This window comes from Neopsephotus bourkii, unplaced genomic scaffold (genome assembly GCF_033783945.1).
Source record: "Neopsephotus bourkii isolate Nb327-2 ecotype Australia unplaced genomic scaffold, CSIRO-AGI_Nbou_v1 NB_1765, whole genome shotgun sequence".
Lineage (NCBI taxonomy): Eukaryota > Metazoa > Chordata > Aves > Psittaciformes > Psittacidae > Neopsephotus > Neopsephotus bourkii.
This window is the reverse complement of record NW_026902239.1, coordinates 8,234,672-8,258,048: the sequence shown is the minus strand read 5'-3', so window position 1 is coordinate 8,258,048 and position 23,377 is coordinate 8,234,672. Positions and strand designations below refer to the sequence as shown.

The 23,377-nt window shown below is 37.4% G+C and overlaps 1 protein-coding gene across 10 annotated transcripts in view; it reads right to left on the bottom strand.

Annotated features, from left to right (window-relative positions):
* The window catches only part of PTPRK (protein tyrosine phosphatase receptor type K), a 408,592-nt gene that overhangs the window by 203,074 nt on the left and 182,141 nt on the right, over window positions 1–23,377 (bottom strand). For all 10 annotated transcript variants that reach the window (XM_061378250.1, XM_061378252.1, XM_061378253.1 and 7 more), the window contains exons 4-5: window positions 13,501–13,582; window positions 11,467–11,582 (exon numbers count right to left, since the gene is read on the bottom strand). In XM_061378250.1, the coding sequence (XP_061234234.1) occupies window positions 11,467–11,582; window positions 13,501–13,582 (198 nt within the window). The remainder of the gene's footprint in view (window positions 1–11,466; window positions 11,583–13,500; window positions 13,583–23,377) is intronic.

Here is a 23,377-nt window from a genome sequence, read left to right as displayed (position 1 = left end):
TGTATCTTCATGTACAGCTTATCAACTAAAATATTTTTTTTGCACTAAAATGATGAAAAGTTCAAACAGAAGAGACTTCTCACTTTAAAATTAATGTTGAAGAAAATAACTTGCATTCATTTCAGTTAATATTCCTTATACTGGTAAGCCATTAGCCAGTCAGAGTTCAGATGCACTGCCACGATCTCTTAATTAAATTCTTCTTTTTAATGTCAGGACATTACCACTGATTTTAAAGGAGAGGGAAGAAAGGCAGCAGTGCTCTTTGCTTATTAGAGGTTTCTGGTACCTACTATTTCAATTTATGTCCTCCTCACACTGAACAGAGCTTCGAAATGCTGCTCAATTAGGTTTCAAAAATTCAATTTAAAATTAATGTGGAGTTATACTAATAGGTAATGGCTGTACCCTGTGTGATCCTTGGTTCCTCCAGTCCCTTGCTGTCTGATTTGATAACTCTGAATTGCTCATTTAGGAGAGGTCATCACCAGGCAATTCTCCTTCTGTGGAAATAACTGGGCTTCACAAAAAAACTACTCTCTATAAACACTTCATTAAAAGAAATATAAGCATGTGGAAAAACTTCTTTAATTCTGGCATTTCAGGCATTTAAAATTATGACTTTAAATAAACCTCTATGACTTCAAGGTTATTTTTAATTTGATAGGAACATGATTATTTTTTTTCTTCCATGCACTGAAATGAGATCATCTATATCTTAAACAAAATCAACAGTAAAGACTATGTCACTTAAAAAACAATCACAGGCAAATTAACCATTAGCCTTAAATTTCTCTCTTCTGTCTCAAGAAAGAAGTGAGGCATTTCATAAACATGAAATGAAATTTTAATGGATTTTCCAGGACCTGAATGGAACCAGCGGCATCTAAAGCCAAATGCCTTATTTTATTGGTAAGATTTAGTTGCATTTCTAATTTCTTAATACAAATTTAAAACTTATCTGCATTTCTCTCTCAATTCTTCAGGTTGAAAAGTTGTGGGTCTTGCTTTTCTGTTTTAACAGAAGTAAGATACCATACCTTTCTGTGGTGATGGTCCCTCTAAATTTTCCTGAACTCTACTTTTTCATACTAGTGATTTTTATCAGCCTGGACAGCTCAACCTTACACTTCCTCATCCCTTTCTTAGTGTAAACACCTTAAAATAAGTCATCTCCAGTGTTAATAATTACAGTCAACTCTGGTTGCCTTCTCAGGGTCTCAGCTAGATACCAGGATGCCTCCAGAGACAAGAAGATGTCAACACTTCAGCTGCAGTGACACACACGTTACTTTGGCAGCAGTGCCCATTTCAGCTGTCTCCCACTGTCTTCCCTCCTCGCCTTCACTCCAGTGCTCATGCAAAAAACTGACCGAGAATAAAAAAATACCTTCCTGGAAAACATACTCTCTCCCCATCTATTATCATCAGCAAATGGATTAGTTCATGATCAGATTCAGTGCACTGCCACAGAGTGGAGAGGGCAGGATCCATGTTGAGAGCAGGGCAAAAGCTGAAAGTCTGTCTAAGCAACTCGATACCTCAAGGTGCAATCAAAACTTCACTGGACAGCAGAAGGGCTGGAAGGATGCCCCAGCAGCCCATGGAATTGTGCCTCTGCTGCTCCCAAGGAAAAGGGAATTTGTAAATAACATGCTCAAAAACATTCCTGGTTTTACTCATTGTTTTAAGGGAGAAATGTCATTTTTTTGCAAGAGGGAAGAGGGTTGAATGTGGACAGTCTGAATGCCAGCAAAAATCCATGATATCTGCCAAAAGATGTTTTCAAAAACTAAAACAATGTGAGGGGCATAAACAACACAACTATATTTTTTAAATTTTACTTATGTGCAGCTGTCTGACACTTCTCAGCACACACAATGTATGTTTTTACAGCACTTAAGACATAACTTCCAAATGGAGGAAAATCTATATTTTATAAAAAAAATTCTTTATTATTTTTATTTTATTCTGTCACACAAATGTATCAATAAGTCTTGGGGCTTTAATCAAACATACCAAAACCATGATAAAGCATGGCATCTATTTATCATAAGAAATGATTTTTTTTTTTCCCCACCTACAAAAGAGCAAAAGACTGAACAAGTGGGATTATTTTCTCCAGTTAATCTTATTTACAAATGGTTTAAGCCTAAGGAACATTTTTTTTCAAGCAGAACATGAATCGGAACTATAGCTTAAATAATACATCTAGAGAGTATCTTCTTCTTAGTACACAAAAAGGTGAAACAGCAATTTCTTTTGTTTGATCAGTTTCTTAAGAGAAAGCATGAAGCTGGAGTTTAAGGGGTTTTTTTGGTAGGAAATTAATATATCTTGCTTTAACTTGCTGGTCTCCCTACATGCACAGCAGACCAGACTAAGACTCTACTTTCCAATGAAATACACATTCATTTATTAGCAAGACGTACAACACAGATTTTCTCACACAAACATATACTGAAGATCTTGAATAAATGTGACAGGCCAAATTTTATCCTGCATTGCACTGCAATACAGAAAAAATCCACGATTACTTTAAATGTCCTAGTTACATGAACTGCTGTTACTCAAACTCGTCCACTTTGAAGCAGCTCAATTTCCCTCGCCCTGCTCTGAACCTCCAACTGAAGAAAACAAGGTTGTTCATGAAATAATCTAATTGAGAGCCATCTGGCCCTTCATAGGTGGCATTCCTAATTTATTTTATTATCATAGAATCTACTGGAGGCAAAATAGCAAAAGTCATGCTACCGTTTTCCTCACCATTCCACTACACAAACAAAAAACGACACTTGCGTTTTCTGGTTATTTTAAAGCCTCTTATTTTGAACCTAATCTAACATATGCCACAAAAAAATCTCTATTAAAAAATTATAATACTAAAGAAGTTTTTCAGAAAGCTACAGTTCTTGAATGCAGTATTGTTGATTAAAAACAAACAAACAAACAAACAAAAAAAAACAACAAAGAAACAAACAAAAAAAACCCGAAACCCCAAAACAACCAAAACAAAAAACCACAAACATAATTCATAGATTTCTGGACACAGTGATTAAAGTTCTATACCACCTTAAGCAGTAGTGTATGATGAACTACACTACTCACGCTGCAGCTCAAAACCAAAAAGACAACAACAATGAAGGAAAAGAGTTACAAAAAAACCCTCGCTACCGAAGACTAACACCACATGAGACACTTCCTCAAACAATTCGTAGCAGATGATATCACCCTTTTCTAAAAGCAGCCAAGTATACCAGCCACTCGTATTCTGTAATTCATTAAGTCCTGCGGCTATTTGAGGAAATCGGGCCTGGGGTACCAACCACCAATCACACTGCTGCCAAGGAGACACCTTGAATGCAGGTATTAACAGACAATTTTCACAGAACTCAGTGGTCAAGGAATTTATACCACCACATGTTTTTATAATCATCTTTATTTCAAGTGCTTTGTTGACATGGGTTTAAGCCACTGGCTGGCTGAGGAAATATTACCAGGACTGCACAGAGTGTAGTCCAACACAGCTGGTCTACCTGTAAGCTACAAAACAGCAGCCTAAAAAGACAGTGACTGGTATTAGAGGCAGTGAGTTCCCCCCTGTCACCACCACAGGCACAGGCAGCGGCACCAGCATAGCACCCAGCACCAGATGCTCCAGACACCATGGGAGCAACAGTGTCCTGAGGGAAGACCCACAAGGATGACAACCCCAAAAGCTGCTGTGTAAACTAAATGACTGGTAGTAACACAGGCTGGAGGACTTAAGTTAACTGCAGCAGAATTAAATTAAAACCAGGAGGATTACAGTATTTCATGGTGCTGAAACCTAAGACAACCGGTCATCTAGGGAGAACTGCCATATTTATCCAAGAAGCTGATGAATGTGGGGGAGGCAGAGAAAGTTCATTCAGGGTTAAATAACATAGATAGCATCAAAGGTGAATATAGAGTGAAAAAAAACCAGAGGGGAAAAAATACCTTTCTGAAACAAACAAGAAGAAGAATCTCAAATATGAAGTTATGACTACTGTATTTTTCATTGGTGAATAATCTTTGTAACCATGTCAAAGTCAGCAGTGGGTGATACAGAATAAATTACAAGTCATTTATAAGGAATTTGATGTATCACTTTGAGGCAGCTTTTCATAAATCTTTAAGAAAAAAACCCAAAAGCGTTTGGAAAACCAGAACGTCTATCACAAAACATAAATATGATAAGGTGCAAATGTAGGTAAAATCGACAAGTCATAGGAGAAGAGGAGACCTGTCCTCTATGCTTCCCTACTTTGTTGCTCACCTTGAAAAACATCTTTTCTATAAGTAAAAAACACAACAAAAGAAAAAAATGATGAGACAAATGGACTCTTCATTAGGGACTGTAGTGATAGGACAAGGGGTAATGGGTTCAAACTTAAACAGGGGAAGTTTCGATTGCATATAAGGAGGAAATTCTTTTCTGTTAGGGTGGTGAGGCACTGGAATGGGCTGCCCAGGGAGGTTGTGAATGCTCCATCCCTGGCAGTGTTCAAGGCCAGGTTGGACGAGGTCTTGGGTGATATGGTTTAGAGCGAGGTGTCCCTGCCCATGGCAGGGGGGTTGGAACTTGATGATCTTAAGGTCCTTTCAAACCCTAACTATTCTATGATTCTATGAAATGAGGGAAGTGACGTTTCTGTTCAAGCCTCATGTGCAACAGAAAAAGAACTTACATGCTGCTTGGCCATTGTCAGTAATCAAGCTAAAGGTAGGACAATGTAGACTTGATTAGCATTTTACCAGCTGAGGAAAGAAGGTTTGTTATAAACAGCCCAATTAGCTATACTTGTTTTGGGCAGATGATGCTGGTAACCAAGAAGCCTGCCATCTGCCCCTCAGAAGGCACCTCAGAGGTTCACACACCAATCCTGCAATCTGGGGATAAGAGCAAAACCAAAGCTATTGGTACTCTCTGCTCCTACTGCCACCACAGAACATCATAGCTTTGACTCTTCCTCAGGAGAAACTGATCTGACTTATTTCAGTTCAACACGAAGAAGCACTAAATTTCAAAGCTGACTAAAACCAAAAAAGGGATCAAAAATCCCCATCATAGTTCCACAGCTGAAACTCCATGGGTGGTAACAAAGCACCTTCTCTGAAATTTCTCTAGGCCCCATAAAAGAAAAAGCAAAATAACTAAACTCTAACATTCAGAGTGTATCCAGCCTCCTTTAATTTTCAGGGGCCATAAAATTTGTGTAAATGAACAAAAAGCATTCTTCAATGTAATGAAAGTTGCAAATAGGCAGGTGCACTCTAACAGCAGGTGTTTTATCATCAAACTAAAGAAATGCTATCTTAATAGTTAATAGACTGTATCAACATGCAATGGGATCTCAAAAGGCAAAGTTGCATTAGAAAACTACAAAAACTTCAAAGTAGAAAAAAACCTTGCAAACTAAGTAAAACAAAGTGAAATTAGACATGACTCCTATTATACATTTTTTTTCTGAGACCATGAGTGAGCTTCCCAACAATTCACTGCAGTAAAATGATTTAGCCCAAAGGCCCATAGCCCATACTTAAACCCTCCTGCTGAATACTGATCCATGCCTTCACCTTCTGGGTACGGTGGGAAGAAAGGAATCATATGGCACAACTTCCTTCCTCTGAGGGGAAATAGTGTCCTTCCAAAAAGCAAACACTTTTTTTTCCAAAAAACAAAAACCCACTGCCACACGCACATATTCTCCTGCGGACTCTCCAATCTAAATTCCTGAAATACTACATTGGTCGTGCAAAATGATCTGGCCAAATACATCATCATAGGATACCATCTGTGTGTGCCCAGTCCAAAGACTTCTTAAAGAGCACACATACACATCATCTAGCAAGAAAAAATGAACGCTAAATATCAAATCACATTCTGGGGCAACCAAGATGCTGGTAAATAGGACATGAAAGGTTATGGCAGTTCCCTCAACAAAGCGTGCGGGACACAGCCAGTTGTTTGAGCCTGAAGAGACAACCGCACAGATGCTTGTTCATCCTCTGGTAACAGTTGGTACCGCTGGGAGGTCAGCCCAGGTTTTTACAGCAATTTGCATTTTATTTTCCATAACGCTGTTTAATTTCACTTTTTCAATTATTACTCTCAGGCAATTGCTTTAATCGTCTGTTATTCCACAAGGAACGACATTTTCCTCTGGCGGAGAGACGGGCTGCATCAGACCGCATTAGCACTGACAAGCCTCTCCACGGGCGAGAGCAGGGCTGCCTTGCCAGGCTTGGCAGCCCAAGTGGAGCGGCCGTTAGCCAGCACCCACACCTACTGCTGACAGATTGGCCCACTCACCACCACGCTGATGGCAATCTGCACAGGATTACCAGGCGCGTATTAAACTTTTAAATGCATGTGGTATCCCTTTGAATTTCAGATTCGCCAAAGCAAATGGTATCGCTGCAAAACCATGGCAAAACACATCCAACTGCAAAGCCAGAACAAGCCGCTTTTCCTAATCCAATGCTATGTTAATGCAAAGCTCAGCAATGATGGATAGACTCATTAGTGCTGCAGTTATCGCCATCTGAACCAGGTGCCAAGACATATGGTTTAACAGATGTTCCAGCAAAAAGCTCTCTTCTCCGCACTGTGCAAGTGTCCAGTTAAACTGGACATCGATAAGACACTGAAAATCGCATTGGGCTTCTGGGAGCCACAATTGTTCCCAGCTCAGGAAGCTGTTAAACACAGGCTGATTATGCACAAAACCCTATTGCTCTGATATCCCAATTAGATTCACAGAACAAATGCTAGACACTACGTACACTGCTTTCTGGAGTCTTTGTGTACCCTAAAGTTATTATATTCAGTCAATCATTTTTCTACACTGTTATAGTAAGAAACATTAGAAGAAGCCAATATAGTAAGAAGAAAAAATATAGTAAGAAACACTGTGGAAGCTTTCTTCATACAGAAATTTCCAAATCAAGTGGGGAAACAGACCCTCTTACAGCCCACTCCTGCATTTTCATGTTTAGCATGCCTTGTGCATGCTATTCTTTCAAATATTTAATACTAAACATATCCATCCTGAACAGAGGATTAACGTGCAGAACTTGATTGCCAGGCTATTTATTGATGGAGCGCCATTGGAATGAATGGCATTTCACAGGGGAGAAAACAAACCAACCAACCAACACAGAATAAAAAGGGGGTCCTAGTTGTATTAATTCAGGAAATCAATGTGCAGTATGCAGTAAGATGCACCAAATGCTAATAAACAAAAGAACATTATTCTTTAAGTGTCTTTTCAAGGAAAGACAATTCATAGGCTTTAATAAAAAGACCAGCAGATATGGACAACAACTGATGAGTTATGATGTCAATACATGCTATATTCAATCTTTTAAGATTGCGTACACACTCATGTTTACCTCCAACAGAATTTTTTCAGCAAGAACTCCTGCTAACTCCTGATGCTCATAACAGAGTACACTGAAGCATGACTGGTGAAAAAAGGTTAGGTTACCACCTAGGTTTTGGGGACTCCTACCATACAATCCAACTTCTTCAGTGTTGTAGTGGCAGAAAACTGCAGCTGTTGGTGTGTGACATATTACAGTGGCAATTTTAAGAGGAAGTGAAAAATACGGAGAAAAAAACTCTACACCATTGCATTCAGAAGTGGATGGCAGGGAAAAAAAATAATACACACCAAGACCCAATTTATTTCAGCAACATCAATGCTCACTTTAAACCAAAACTAAGGACTTTGAAATTTTTATGGGATTTGCTAATACTTGCAGTTCATAAGGGGAATCCTTGAGCTCACAATTGTAAGAGATTCAATATTAGATTAGAATGAAAAGGTGAGCAGCAAAAAAAATAAAAATAAAAATTCAAGTGCTGCATCTCCTGCTCCCACACCTACTATTAACATTGTCACAAAAGGTGTGCTTCAGATCATCTTGTTCAACCAGTTAAATCTCCTTACCTGTGCAAATATTTGCTTCATATTAATGCAGCTGCAACTTTTAAAGACTTTTGTTATCTTTACTGCTTATCTTTCAATGCCAGAGCTCTGACTGTCTCAGACCTTGGTCCAGCAGGGTTGCAAAATGCAGGGGTGGGAGGGAAGGGGTATGAAAGAAGACAAGAGACCAGATGCAATCTGAAAACAAATGAGCAGAATCTGCAGGCATGAAAGTCTGGAGAACTTCAATCCAATGTTAATTCCAATTTGTCTGAAAGGTTCACAGGCATACATTCGTAGAAAATGAAGTGGGTGAAAATACAGTCAGTGCAGTAGTAAACAGACAGGAAACAAGAGTGTTGAAATGCTGTGCCTATTTTTATACATTTTTATTTTGACAGACAAAAGTATGTGCATTTATACATATATAGAGAGAGAGAGAGAGAAAAAGATAAGCATGGAAATAAGCATGCACATAGATCATTTTGTATATGATCAGGGCTTTTTTTCCAGTAACTAAAAAAAAAAACAACCCACAACCAAAACCCCACCAAAAAATAATTAACGCTTATATTTGACATTATAATGAAACAGACTACCAAGATCAACGTTTACTTCAGTACAGGCTGTTATAATTTTTCCCTCTTCCCTGTTTCTAACCAAACATCCACATCTTTTTCCACCTGCTAACACCATTTATACAGGCAATTCAGATATGAATCAAGCTAAAAAAACCCAACAAAAATAAAAAAATCAAAACGCTACCAAACTCCACACCCCAACACAACAAAAATCCAATTTGGGCCAAAATCTTTCAGCCAGATCACTCTCCTAAACTGACTTACTGGCAATCTGCAAAAGCTCCAGCATCAGGGCAGAGAACCTGGCTGAAGCGGCTGTGGGACTGCATGACTGAACACAGCACAGGGTTGCTGCTATATTTTTTTCCTTCTACTGCTGCTGAATTCACTTAGCCCTTCTCTGAAACAAAGGGCTCGAGAACCAGAGAGCGCTGGTAGAGTCTGTGTTGAAATCTGTGCCTGCACATCTCTATTACTTCAATGCAAGAAATGAGATCTCAGATTATTTCAGATACAAAAAGCTCTAGTGTCCCAGATTGCACCTTGGCTCTTTCCTTATCAAAGAAAGTGTTTTAATAGCAAATTGTTCGCTCTTCTTTCATCTTTTTTTTTTTTTTTCTCCAAAGAAATATATTTTCTCTTTCAATAAGGACATAACCAAAAGCTATTTTCTCTAACACAGTCTACTTGGACAACGTAATCTTCCCCACCCCACCCCCTTCATTTTTCATTTTTGCACTTTTTTTTTCCTTATTTTATTTTCCAGTGGCCTTTTATGTTATGAGAAAAATACATTCCTGGAATGTTTCAGCTCAGAACTCTCAAAAACAATTACTTAGGCATTTGATTTGATCTGCCAGTTCTTCCTTCCTGGGTATTTGGGCTTTATGAGTCTCTGGTTTGGTCAAAGGTTAAAGCGAACCTTTCTCAAGTCACACTCCTGAGTCTCATGAGGCTCATACATATCCACCCTTGGTTTTAAGGAAAAGGAGTAAATTCACTATTACCTGTATACAATAGCAGTAACTTGCTGTGTTATCTAAGGAAGAGAATTCAGAGAGGGAAGATTGTCGATTCACCCTTATGTTGGGCAAATAGAATGGAGTGCAATAAGGAGATGGGAAGAAAAAAAAGGCTCATCTTTAAATTGGTGACAATTTGGCACTGTTTAAGGGAAAACAAAAAGGAGAACAGAAGTTCAAGTACATACTTTTATTAGCAAGGCACTTAATAAGCACAAGCAAGCAAGAGCTACAATTCCAAAGGTACCATACCATCCGCACCAAGAAATAAGCCACATCTATGATATACACACAAACCCCACCCCCCACCCCCCCCAAACCACCTATGAAGTATAGGGAGGAACAAAACATATGTTTTCTGATTTGCTCTGTCTGGTAACTGGGCTTCGCAGGGGAGCAAAAGTTAGAGTTATCTGTCAGAGTTATTTGACTCTGAGGAGTGAGTGACAGGGAAGATTTCCAGCTGACTGTCTCCACTGGGCTTTTCCAACCTATGATCAACTGACGGTGGTGCTTTACAAGTTTGCTTGGTATGCTCCTATTGCTATTGTCCTATCTTTGATATAGTAAAACCCAGTTCAGCTTCATTTTGTGTTCATTTTGCACTCTGGCAAGTCTCTGAAATCAAGCTCCTCTTCCTCAGTAAATGTACTATATGGATTTATATTATATTTAAACAAGCTACTACTCAAAGATGTGGAGTACAAAATCATTCCTACTGCTATGATACCTTTTCACTAAACACAATGCAGTTACTGCTAGATTTATGTTCCTTTTTTTAATGTTGCAGCATATTTGTCCAGTAATATTGCATATTGGATTTTTCTAATCTCATTCTATGAAAAAGATCTCTTCAGAATGCCTCACATGCCTATATGCGACTGTTACTCTAGGTTTGTGAGTTCCACTCTCTATTAAAAGAAAAATCAAACAGATTGAATAACTGATTATAATTCATTTCAAAGTACAATGCTTCCCAAAAAGTATAGTTTACAGTCCTGAAAATACTCAGAAATATACTTTTTTTTTAAATAAATTTTGAAGGGCATATTTAGAAATAATTTGAAAGGAGTGTTGGTGCTTAAGGTTTATACATAAAACTAAAGCATACACATAAAAGTAACATACAACTAAAGTGAGTTTTTAGTCTTTTTGAAGTGGCAAAATTTGATTTTTTAAGGAGTAACTGTGAAACTTTGCTATTCTTCTACATAACTTATGGTCTTAACCGTAAGCAACCCCATTCTCACACAAGGGAAAGTAGCTTGTTGGGGAGATGGTGGTTTCTTCTTTATTTTTCAGTGAGAATGGCTATTTTCTGGTTTTAGCCATCTCTTAGATTCTAGCATATATACATACTACTCACAACTACGCACAGATAAAAGTTGAAGTCTTTCCTATTATGGAGACAAAAGACATGCAACTGTCCTTTTATGTTGTCCCATTAAATATGCTGCTGAGTAGAACTGATATGCACATAGAAGTACAAGCCACATCCCTCCAGCCACCTGCTTGGACAAAGAATTAGTTGTAATTTATATGAGAAAATAATCCTCAAAATTTATGACAGCTGTGTTACATCTGCGTTTTACTAGACTCCAAATGCCAATTATCTACATTTAATGATAATAAATTTTGATACAGAGAAGATGATTACCAAGGAGAGAAAGCCCACAATGCCTTAAACACCAACCCCTCCCCCACCTCACACACCACTTGTTCTAATTTTCAATCCAAGCTTTTTAACATTATTAAATTGATTATAAGTTTCTCCATTTAACAGAGATAAATTTTAATTTAAACTACTTTACATGCAGAAGAAAAAAAGGCTTAGAAATTTAAATATTTCACCTCCAGAAAGCAGCTTGTCCTCTAACTAAATAGACTTGCATGAGTTAGCCTTACCTGGAGCCATAACTTGTTATTCACTGCATCTCTCCCCGTAGCAATGCATTGAAATGTAGCATTCTGCCCTGCATTGACCTCTACATCCCCCAGCCTCAAGAAATGTGGAGATTTATCTGCAGAGGGGTAAAACAAAAATTACAAATAATGCCTATTGCTAAAAAAAGGTGCCTGCAACATTATTGTCTCCCTGAAGATGCGCATTATAACAACCTTTAGCTAAAAAACAGAAACAGAAGGAGAAAATTGTTTTATCCCTGCTAGAGAAGAAAGATTGCTTTCAGTCCTTTCCCTTCTCCCCTGGTGATTCTACTAACTTTATGTTATACATGAGTTATAATATAATCTTTTAACAATAAAAGCCAGGAGAAGGAGAACAAATGCCAAAATGTCAGTAGCACTTTATAAAAATTATCCAAAAACTTTGAATCACAAGAAAGTCATCATACTGAGAGAAGCCCAAGTAACAGGATACTACTCAGGCCAAATATGACTATACTATCTGAATATGCCATTCAGATTGTGTGCAATGTAACTCAGAGCTCTTTTGGTTTACTAAATTAAATCATCTGTGCCACTAAATATAGTATTTCAAGAGCTGAAAAATCTATTTCCCACATTGACAAAGCCCCTAGAAAAGCTCAGTGGCACTACCACCTGAAGGATTTATTAGACGTAAGAAAGCTGACAGACATATTTGAGGAGTGAGCATGTTACACAGGTCTCACCTATCCCATTCTCAAGAACTACTTATGAAAGCAGTAGCTGAACTGTTATTCCTTCCTGCTTACTAAAAGCCAAACAAAATAAAAAACCACACACACACACTCACAACCCAAACACATAGGAAAATAAAGGCCCAGCACATTGGAACAAACAGGATTTAAAAATCAGTAACAAAAAAAGAGCTTATGAATATTGTGTCATGCTGATAGTCTGCCGTCATGGCTGTACTCAAATGCCTTTCGTTTTGGTACTCAAAAAAAATACACAAATAAAAAAATAAAAAAAGGAAGGGGGAGGGGAACAAAAGAAAAAACACCACACACCAGAAGAGGAAAAAAAAAAAAAAAAGCCAGATACTGAATCTGAGAAGAGCTTTGCTGAGTACAGACATCAGATACCTGAGACGATATAAAGAGGTAGCTCATTCAGATACCACTGGGGTGCTTGGTAGTCTCTGAGAGCTGTCGTATTAAACGGTTTGGGGTAGAAAAAAATAAAATTTGAAGTTGTCAATGCAATTTTATTATTTGGCATCATTTTGCAAATTTGAGTTGGGGTTGTTAGATCTTGATAATTTCAGAGAGCACTTAAATAACCAGCCATGAGGTACATCATAATTAAATCCTATTTTAGAAAGGGGATGGATGCCTAAGGGAAGATCAGAAGAGTGGAACAGAAAAAAATTACCAAAAAAAAAAAAAGTGATAAGAGATGCACAGTAATAATTTCTTCCTCACAACTTCTTATTATAGAATATTCTCACTATTGCAACTTGTGTTTCTGTGTGCATTTTTTTCCCCAGGATAAAGCAGGAAAAGGCAAACATAAATGCCTGAAGTCTGTCCACAAAAACAAAGCAACAAACCCCAAGTAGTTCAATAGCCAGAAGCCTTTTTTTAATAAACATCTGTTGTGTCCATTTGGAAGGAAAAGAAAAAAAGAACAAGAGCACGAAATCTGATAAACCTGCTACCTCCAACATGCATCTGCCAATTCAGTTTTCTTTAACTAGTGAGTATACACGTTAACATTAAAACCCATCTTGATTATGCACACCAACTCTGGTATGACTAAAAAGACACTCAAGAATTTCTGCTTTTGTATTCCCATATACTTCTGGCAGACAAAGATTTTACCTGGGTAGATCACTGTTGCAACACTAAATTTTCTCCTGGAAGTTGCAACAAAAATACTATTGAAAAAAACAAAGAATATCAGTGATCGAGTGATGAAAACTCACCAGTCTACAGCAATATCAAATACATCCTGAAAAGACAGAGAAAAATGTAGCTCTTAATCATTACTTACCACAAGGGTAACTCAGAACCTGGATGTCATCAATGGCAATGTAGCCATTTCTCCCATCTGAGACTTCAGCTTCAAATATTACCTGTCAAAATGAAAGAAAAAATGTTTACAACGCTCATTTCTACAGAATTCCCGCAGTGGCAAGTGTGTAGGTATAAGACACATTGCCTTTTTCATTTAGTTGAAGTTCCTGCAAGGTTTGACGACTGAACAGAATATTTATTACTCAGTGTATTGCAGTTCCATATCATTCATATACATGACTTGCTTTGGATTTGCTGCTTACGGCACACCAGAAGAGCATGTTTATTACCTCAATTAACAGCATACTGCTTTCACTCCACTAAACATATAAACATGATTCAATCCCGTAAAAAATGCCATCATTTTCAGATAGGTTCGACATTGCAGCACACAACTGATCGACCAATTTTAACAAAATTTATATTCTTGTCAGGGGTCACCCTATAGTCCACAGTCTCCTGTAACCTTCTGCAGCATAATTGCACAGGAAAACACAGTAGCACAGAAATAGTGCAGCACTCCCCAGTGGCAATGAAAAGAACAGCTGTAGCATGAGATTTATGTAGTAGCTGTTAACTTCATTCTTCTTTGTTGCAAGGCAATGGGGAAAATCGCTGTGCGAAGGAAAAGAAGAGGTTGTCTTCACATCCAACTTTTTGTCCTACCCCATATGGACAGTAGCAACAAAGAATTGCTCTTGAACTTCTCCAGAACACATCTTTTACTACATATGTGGCAAAACGCCACCAACTGATGAGAACAAATTTACTGTCAAGATTCGTGCCTCTATGGATGAAAAAGAGTAGAAAGTAAAAGGAAAATATTTAAAAGGAAAAAAAAAAAAGAAAGATGAAGCACAGACGTCAAAAAGGAAGATGTGAAAGAGGAAAGGACACCAGTAGAGACTGAGCTAAGAGATATTATATAAACTTGCAGCCATGATTACCCCAAAATAAGTATTTGTTGGGGTATTCTGTACAAGGCTTTGAGCAAGGCAGCTGCTCTATATAAAATCTTTTCACCTACTTTACATATCTCATTCTAAGGGACAATGTAAACAATCAGCCTGCAGGTGAGCAGGAGAACGAAAGCTGTCCACATCAGGTTATCATATTGGAAAATCTGTATGGCACCTTGCTAGGAAGTAATGATGACTGTACTCTTCAGTCTCCCATGTACCTCCAGAGCTCCTTTTGGACCTCTGATTCACAAAAACTACCCTCTTCAGCAAGATACCTGTCATTTACACAGTTTGGCTCAGGGTGCTGTGGCAGGAACACTTCTGTACGCTTATGATCCACTGACTACATTGCCTCATCCTTACCTCCCACACAGATATGAAGTGCAACTTATCTCCCACCAAAAGGGGCAGGCACCCCAGGTAGCCTGTTTATACTCAGAACTTATTTTACAATCTCAAAGGAAAACAGGAAAACTTCAACGTAAAGGTGGATATGGGCACATTCATATGGTTCACAAGGTCCCCCAACTTGTGGTTTGACTGCAGAAAGACAAAACCTGTGAGGGACATATACTTTGATAGTGCCAGGCTACAATCCCTCTTCCACCTTCTCTAGAAGTTCTTCCTGAGTTTCTGGCTGCACTGCTCTTTTAATTTTATTTGCACTCCAATGCTCTTAAATTACAGAAGCAGCTTCATTTTCTGCCTCCTCCTGCCCCTTGGCCAAAAACAGCTTAGTGGAAAGCAATATAGTGTCTGGGTTTCCTACTTTTATTCCCTTGTCCAATGACCTTTCTGATCAGAATACTATTTCACTGTGCCCACCAGCTCCTCAGGCACCTTCAGAGAGCAGGCATTTGTTTCCAGTAAGGAATATCAACATGAATATCTTCAACTATTTAATCATTTGGATTAACCCTCTTTTATTATTATTATTATTATTATTATTGCTTGTGTGGTGTGGAAGACAACCCAGAAAGAAATACTATAAAGTCCTTCTGACAGACCAAGTTCTTTAAAACAAAGTACAATTCCATTACATACACAAGCTCTGAAAGCACTTTATCAAAGACCAGTAAAGAAATCTGAGCATCACTGTTAAAAATGGCCTAAATTTATACCTCGATTTAAATTGGATTGTTAGTAATTAATTTAGAAGCAACGTAGGTGCAGTCCAGTGCCCAGGGAAACTTGGCCTCATGTGTGTCCTTCCCATCTGTGTTGATACCTTTCTATAGTGGGCGGAGAGGGGAGAAAGTTACCTTTCATGGAACACAGATGGCAATGAACTTTTTCTGCCTTTTCCAGAATAATTCAATTAACATGCACACTCCAAAAGTAGGAAGATAAAAAAAAAAAAAAAAAAGAACTTTACATGAAAGAGTAAGACACAAAGATCCATAAGAAGGGAAAAAAAAAATCACAAAATAAAAATCATGAAGAAATATGGAAATGCAAGCAGTCTGCACAATGTTATAGGGATTAATGCTTATGGGGTAAGTAAAAAGAAAATAAAGTTATTGAAAAGACATAGATTAATAATTGGTATAAATACAGCTATGAAGCATTAATAACTATAGACACTGTACAGCAAAAGATGCAGATCAGTTAAAAAATTCTTATTCATTAACTTGATAACATCTGTTCACATTTAAAATGGGAAACTGACAAAGGGAGTTGTATATACAGGAAAACAGCACTTTAAAATGTTGACAAGTCAGACCAGAATCCAAGGTAGCTCTTTTCCTCACATACGCACACACTACTTGAGAAAAACAAGACCTGAGTTATTCCTTTCACTAGAGGAGGTTTATCCTAATAAGACTCCAGTGCTTTGGGATTGAATCTTCTGCTTAGCTTGCACTGCTGTTCAGTTTACAGTTCTAGAAAGTATGGCCTAGACTTTAATTTTAGCCAGAAATTATTAGTTGCCTGTGCAACTGTAAATGTCCTTCTACTTATCACAATTTAATTGCATGCTCATCTAATGCACTTCTGAGAGATGTTCACTTCCTTTAATGCAGAGGAGAGACTGTTTTTGGAGGATGAATTGGACTTACATAGAGCAGGGCTGTGGAGACAGCTATCCCATCTCATTTGTACCAGCATCATCACAATGAATGGGAATGGGAAGTGTTGAATAGCTCGAGTAAATCGAACGCACTCAAGGGAATTAGATTTGAGCCCTGATTTTTTTTTTTCACAGTTCAAAGGTAATACCCAAATAGCTCATTACCTCTCCAGATAAAATGGCATGTCCTTGTTTATTAAATGCCTGCACTCAGATGCAACTGAAGATACAGTGTCAGAACCTCCTCAACTGGACATGCTACTACATAGTTAGCCATCCCTAATGCAACTCTTTTCCATATATTGGTCCATTTTCCTTCTAAAAGAACACAAGTTTTTAGTGAACACCCATTCCCATTTGGGAAATACATGGTTTTACTACTGACAGCATTAAGAGACATTTCTCTTTGTCTGTTTTCTACCTAGCTTCTTTTAATGACTCAAATCAGTGACAAATTGATCCAAACCACCCTGATACATTATTCAAAATTTTGTAGACCTCTATGTCCCAGGTAATGTTGTCTCAAGTTTAAAGCTTCACAGATTATTTAGTCAATCTTATACAGAAACCATTCCATTTTCTCTGATTATCCTTCTCATCCTTCTCTAAGCAATAACTGCATTATATTCTTTGAAGATAATGAGAGCAAAGCCGGCACACAGTAATCAAGATGTGGTTGAGTCATAACTTATACAACAGCATAATATCATTATCTAATTTGTTTTGAACTTCCCTAATCATTCTTAAAACTTCATTTGCTTTTTTTTGACCATCACTGGGCTTTAAGATGACATTTTTATGAACCCCATGATCTTGCTGCAATGTGCCAATGGCAAGCTTCGACTCCATCATTCTGTGTGTGGAATTAGAGTTTTATGCAGTATTCATTATTTTATATCTTGTTATCTACACTAAAACATGCCTGCCATTTTATTGCCTTATCATTCACAGTTGGCAGTACTGTGATGGTCCTTCTATAGGTCCTCACAATCACATGTCCTTGCTATTACAAAGTAGCTTTCACCTACAGCCATTTGACTTCACATTGTTCTCTGGCCCTCACTGTGGTCCTTTATGAAAGCCTGTGGAAAGGCACAAATTTTTACAGCATGCCTTGGTGACTATTTCTGGGCATACTGACAATTTATTCATACCTTCTCTTTTTCCTCTTAAATGATTATCTATCTATGGAAGTATTTGTCTTCACATATAATAGCAGCTTAGTTTTACTACAAGCTTTTATAGAGGGGCATAGTCAAGAGCTTTCTGAAAACCTAAGTAGCCTGTATCAATCAGATCACACTCATCTATATGCTTGCTGACCCCTCTAAAGGAGCCCAAGGTTAAAAATTAAACGTATGATATGCAAAACACACCAAAAAAGAGAAAAAAAAGAGGAAAATCTAGTAGTTTCGTGCCAAGCATTGCAAAATAGCACATACTTTGTTTTCGCATCCCAGTTATAAAATGCAGATAATGACAATTACTCCTCACCTAATAATATTTCACAAACAAATGTTTGTGGACAACTTAAGTACTTGACAGTGCTTGAATGCAATGATAAAAGTAGTAACTATTAGAGCAGAGACCCCTAAAAGGATTTAGTTGCCTAAGTTTGATGCTTAAAAAATACTCAAACTTTCACATTCATACACTGCTCTAACAATGTAAACACCACAAAGACTAAGGCTGCAGTTGCAGCAATATACAAAATAGACATCTTAAGGATTGGCCTCACTGAGTTTTTAACTTTTGTCAGGATTCAAAAATTTCAGTATTCTCATCATTAGCTCATTTGAGGCAATAATCAAAATAAGTGTTCCCAAAGCATGCATAGCCAATTCAGTAAAAAATGCAGGCAGGAAACAGGGAGAACAACTCTGTAGCCCAAAGCCTCCCCTTAGAAAATAATTATCCTTTTCTCCTAAAGTTATTCTAAAAGTTGTTTTCTTTTAAACTATACATCACTGTAAGTACAGTTTGAGACCTTCCTTGTCCTTCCTCCACCTGACTAGCTCTGACTACTTGCTATACTGAAGAAACCAGGTATCTCCCACAGTTTTGACAGCAGTTCTGTCAGACCATCATATATATGAAGCAATCAATCCATATATCAGTCAGATAAACTGAGTATTAAAAGGTTTAGTTACAACAGAAATATAGTGTTTTCTTCACTATTTTTTCCCATTAAGCTCTAATACACAGCACACATACAAGTCTAACACAGAGACAATACTGACAAGGAATTTGAAATGGGGGAAAGAAAACCCAAACCAACGAAATAGTTAGATACTGTAACTGCCACAGAGCATTCAGTTTGTAACATTTTTTCAGCTATAGGAGGGCTTCTACTAGCTTAATTATCTGAAATCAAGCTTGTAAACAGATCAGTTCCAATGCTTGGTGCAAAGGTATATTAAAGAGCTGTAAGTAAACAGGAAGTATCGTGTTTGTGATAAATCACAGTACAACAAACCAAAACCCAAGCAAACAAAGCGAAAACCCAACCAACAAAGAAGCCCACAACCCAAACTTCACCTAGAGTACAGAATTGCTAGAAACCTTATACTCTTTTCTCACTGGTCCTGATGGTGTGCATTTGATGGTTTTTTTTGGCATATGCCACATCATTTCCATTCATCTTGTGAAAAAAATGAAAAATAAATTAGTTAAATCCAAAAGAAGCAGTGGAGTTATATTGACATATACTACATATTTATATACTTCATGCAAACCTAATTCATTGATTAATTTTAATTTTTGTCAAAGCACAGTAGGGTTGACTTCATGTATACCTGAACACAGTATTTCACATTAGAAGTGGTTAAGATTGAACAACACATAGGAGCAAGTTTGTTTTGTAGTAAAGACTTTCTGCAGATGAGAAACCAGGAACAGCAAGACCAGCTATAAACAAGATAAAATACTAACAAATCCTGTTCATTGACAAGTTTCTAGTTCTATGCAATAAATATGAAAATAGTATCATGTTACAAAAGGAATACCTACTGTAAGCTAACTGAGGCAAAGGGACAGGTAACCGAATTTTTACCTAACATGTAAAAAATTTATTGACATTATAAAAAGCATTTGCCTTGTGAAAGTTATATATAATTTTGCTGAACTAATTTAGAAATCACGAAAACATAATTACTTCCATTTGCATACTTAAGTAATGCTCTGAAGCAACCTTTGCTGCTGACAGGGCCCAGGAGAGTTTCCAGCACAGCAAAATCAAACATTTGGGTGAAAACTTTGTGAACTCAATTCTGCCAAGTTAGCTAACACCCTATTACTTCTTTTTTTCCGCAATAACGTACCTCCTGAGAGTGCAAACCAAAGGAGTTAAGGGTATCTTCTCAGTAGTATCTTTACCAGCAGAGCTGATCAACTCAGATTCTTTGACCACCACTGAACCACCCAATAGGAACCGTGAAACACACCGCACCCCACCCCTCCCCAAATTCAGATTTAAGTTCTGTATTTCCAAGAGTCATCTCAGTTCACCCTCTCTGGTGAGGCACTACCCAGTAAACACTCCTATCAAGGGTCCCAAAGGGTAAAAAAAACAAACTAAACCACACATACCCCCCTCCCCACTAAAAAAACCCAAACCAATCCAAACAAACAAAAATTCCCCAAACTTAAAATTTTCTCTTTACATGCAAGCAAGAACTCTAGGTGAGCTTTACGAGAGCTACGCACTGTAACATACATGTTACAGGAAAACACATGATTAAGGCAAAGCATAATAAACCTTTGAAAAGGACTGTGAGAGAGTTACCTGATGCAGGGAAAGCTAGGGAAAGCTAGAGAGCTCAGCAACCCTGGAGACCCTTATGTTAGTTAGGAACACCAGGAAAAACCTCATATCCTTCCATTTATCCACTCTTACTTAAGTTGCTTATGCTAAATGTTTCTAGACTCATGCCTAGAAAATGTCTGGATGAAGTACCACATACAGATGAGTTACAGCTGCTCTGGTTTTGGAGCAGTAGTAGCTCATCATCTGGGAATACTTACAGTCTCACAAAAACCCACCCTGCTCTTGACTGACTGAAGAAGTTGAATTAAAAACATCCTTACATAGTCTGTAAACACAAGATCTTCAACAAACCAAAATATTTGTTTAGGAGTGAAAGTTCTTAAATTATTTCAGGTTTAAAAATGGTAACAACACTGCATGCAAAGTCATGACTTTTTAGCCATGGGAAACAAAAACCTTGATAGCATTGTAAATCATGACATTTAAAGGCTAAAACTTGAACAGCAGCAGCAAGAGACAAGTTAAGAATCAATATAAAACACCCGATAATTCACTTATTTTTCTGATAGACAAAAACTTTAAGAAAATACTTTCCAGTATGACAACAGTAGTCTCTTTAAACATGAAAATCCATGAGGAAAAGGAGCAGTAAAAGTCTGGCATGATGCCATTGTACTTTTCTAAACCTAGAACAAAGGTCAGTCCTTTTTGACTTTCAGTGACCTTTGGGAATTCCCTACCATGTGGGGAATTGTGTTTTTTTGTTGCTGTTGGGTTTGCGTGAGATTTGTTTGTTGGTTGGTTGGTTTTGTTTTACGATTTTGTTTTGGTTTGGATTTTTTTTGTTTTGTTTTATTTTTCAATAGATGCTCAGTCTCAAACCGTATATATTCCCAGTGAAATTACTGGTATATCTGAAGACACTCGGTAATCATAACCATTAACCCTTAAAGTAATGTCTGTGTGCATACTATACAGATAAATAAAATTCCCAGTTTAGCAACCCTGGGACCTTTTCCATACTCATTTAAGACAAAAAAACCCAAAGCAAAACAAAACAAAACAAAAAAAAAAAAAAAAAAACACAAAAAAAACCCCACACCAAAAAACCCAACACAAAACCAAAAACCCTAACCAACCAAAAAGACACTTCATAGAATCAAGTCTACGAAGAACTGCAAAAACAACCTATGCAGACAGACTAAAATCAGCAAACAAAATTCATAGGTTCATGTTGCATCCTACATATTGCTTGCTAGAACAACTTTTTCCAGTCTATCTCAGAGAAAAATATCTAACCCTGGTTATTTTCAGAACAGCAGCCAAAACAGTTTGAAGCACTTATGCAGAGTCAAATCCATATCCATGCATTTGCTTGATCCAGAAAAAATGCTGTTAAAAATCACTCTTTTAATTCCAGCAATCACCAACCAGTGTCAACAAGTGCCTTGCTTTCTTTTCCCTCCCTTTTCTGCTCCTCCATAATAAAACTCACATCAGCTATAACTGAAGTATTTATTGCTCTGTGACTTTCTCCAAAAGGGTTAATACTCAATCTGCTTGAAGAACAACCCCTCCCAGAAAAGAATTAAAGCGTAAAAATGTACAGTGAAAGGACACAATTTTGAATGAACACTAATTTTTGTGAGGGATCCATTCACAGTAAAGTGTAGAAAGATTATGAGCTTTTTCAAAGAATAAAAATAGTACCTGGCATATTTCAGAAACACATCTTGACAAAAATACTTTAAATAAGTATTTCTTTTTAAAGTCCCAAGCATGGGTTCTTGTTCATAAGAGAACAGAGAACAGTTGCAACTCAGTGGCCAAAACTATTCAGCTATTCTAGATTATGACAGCGCTAAATTAGTATGTCAGGAAGGAAGCAAACACCAAAACAACAACCAAGCAAAACTGCACAGTAACCCCTAATCCTGTGTCACTATGGACAGCATGGAACAACATCATCATGTCTTAACTCATAAAAGTTTGGATAAAATATGTTCCAATATAAACAGAGAGCAGTTTAATACACTGTCCTGGATTATGGAACTGATACAGTAACTCCTAAATTATGCTGTATGCTCTTTTTGATAGTTTCTTGCTTGTTTATTGCACCTCAAAGCTCCTCTGTGTTTTGGTTTAATGAACCAGAAGTTTAAGAGAGCAGTCATTACTACCTTTTCTGTGATAAATGTTTGTTTATCCGTAATGACTACAGACCCAAGAAAGCCATATATATATATATATGAAGGATAATCATAAAACCACAATTTACAGGTGGAACAACTGCATGAAGGCAGCACATGCAAGTTCTCTAGAAGCACATTACAAGAAAGAAATTAGTTATAAAATGGCTTTTCTCACAATAAAGCAAGAGAATGCAGGCATGTCCACATTAATTCATTGTTCCATAGAAGTTTTGCACAGATCAGTTTGACAAGCAACACTTTTACTTCACTGTAAGTAGCATAATTCCCACATCGGCTAAGATTGTAGAATAACGCCAAGCCATGCCTAATAACTGGTCTGACTCCTTTTTTCTGTTCCTACCACAGCTGAAAGAAATAAATAGGTCATGGCTAGCAAAGTGACAGCAAAGCCTATCAAATTCACATTTGTGAATGAAAAAGCAAAGCATGTGGTTCTCAAGAGCATTATGCATTGAAAATACGAGAAACTCAAGAAGAAAGAGCTTAAGCCAATTTGTGCTTCAGTATACATAAGCTAATATCTCTCAAAATATTACAATACATCTCCATGGATACAGGATTGTACCAACTACTTTTTTTCTTTACAAAACCATCTTAATTAAAGAGAAAAGATGCACATCAAAAAACCGCACCCAAAACCAAACCAGCCAAACAAACAAACAAACAAAAAAAAATCCAACCCAAACCCCACAGAAAAACAGAATCACCAACTGAATTTTTCAAATTATGTTAACTGATAGCCTCATACATGTCATGTCTAGGGTGTGCACTTGAGACCAAACTTTGGCAATTTTGCTTTGAGAGGGACTATGAAAAGAAAAAGACCTTAAGAATGCCTCTAC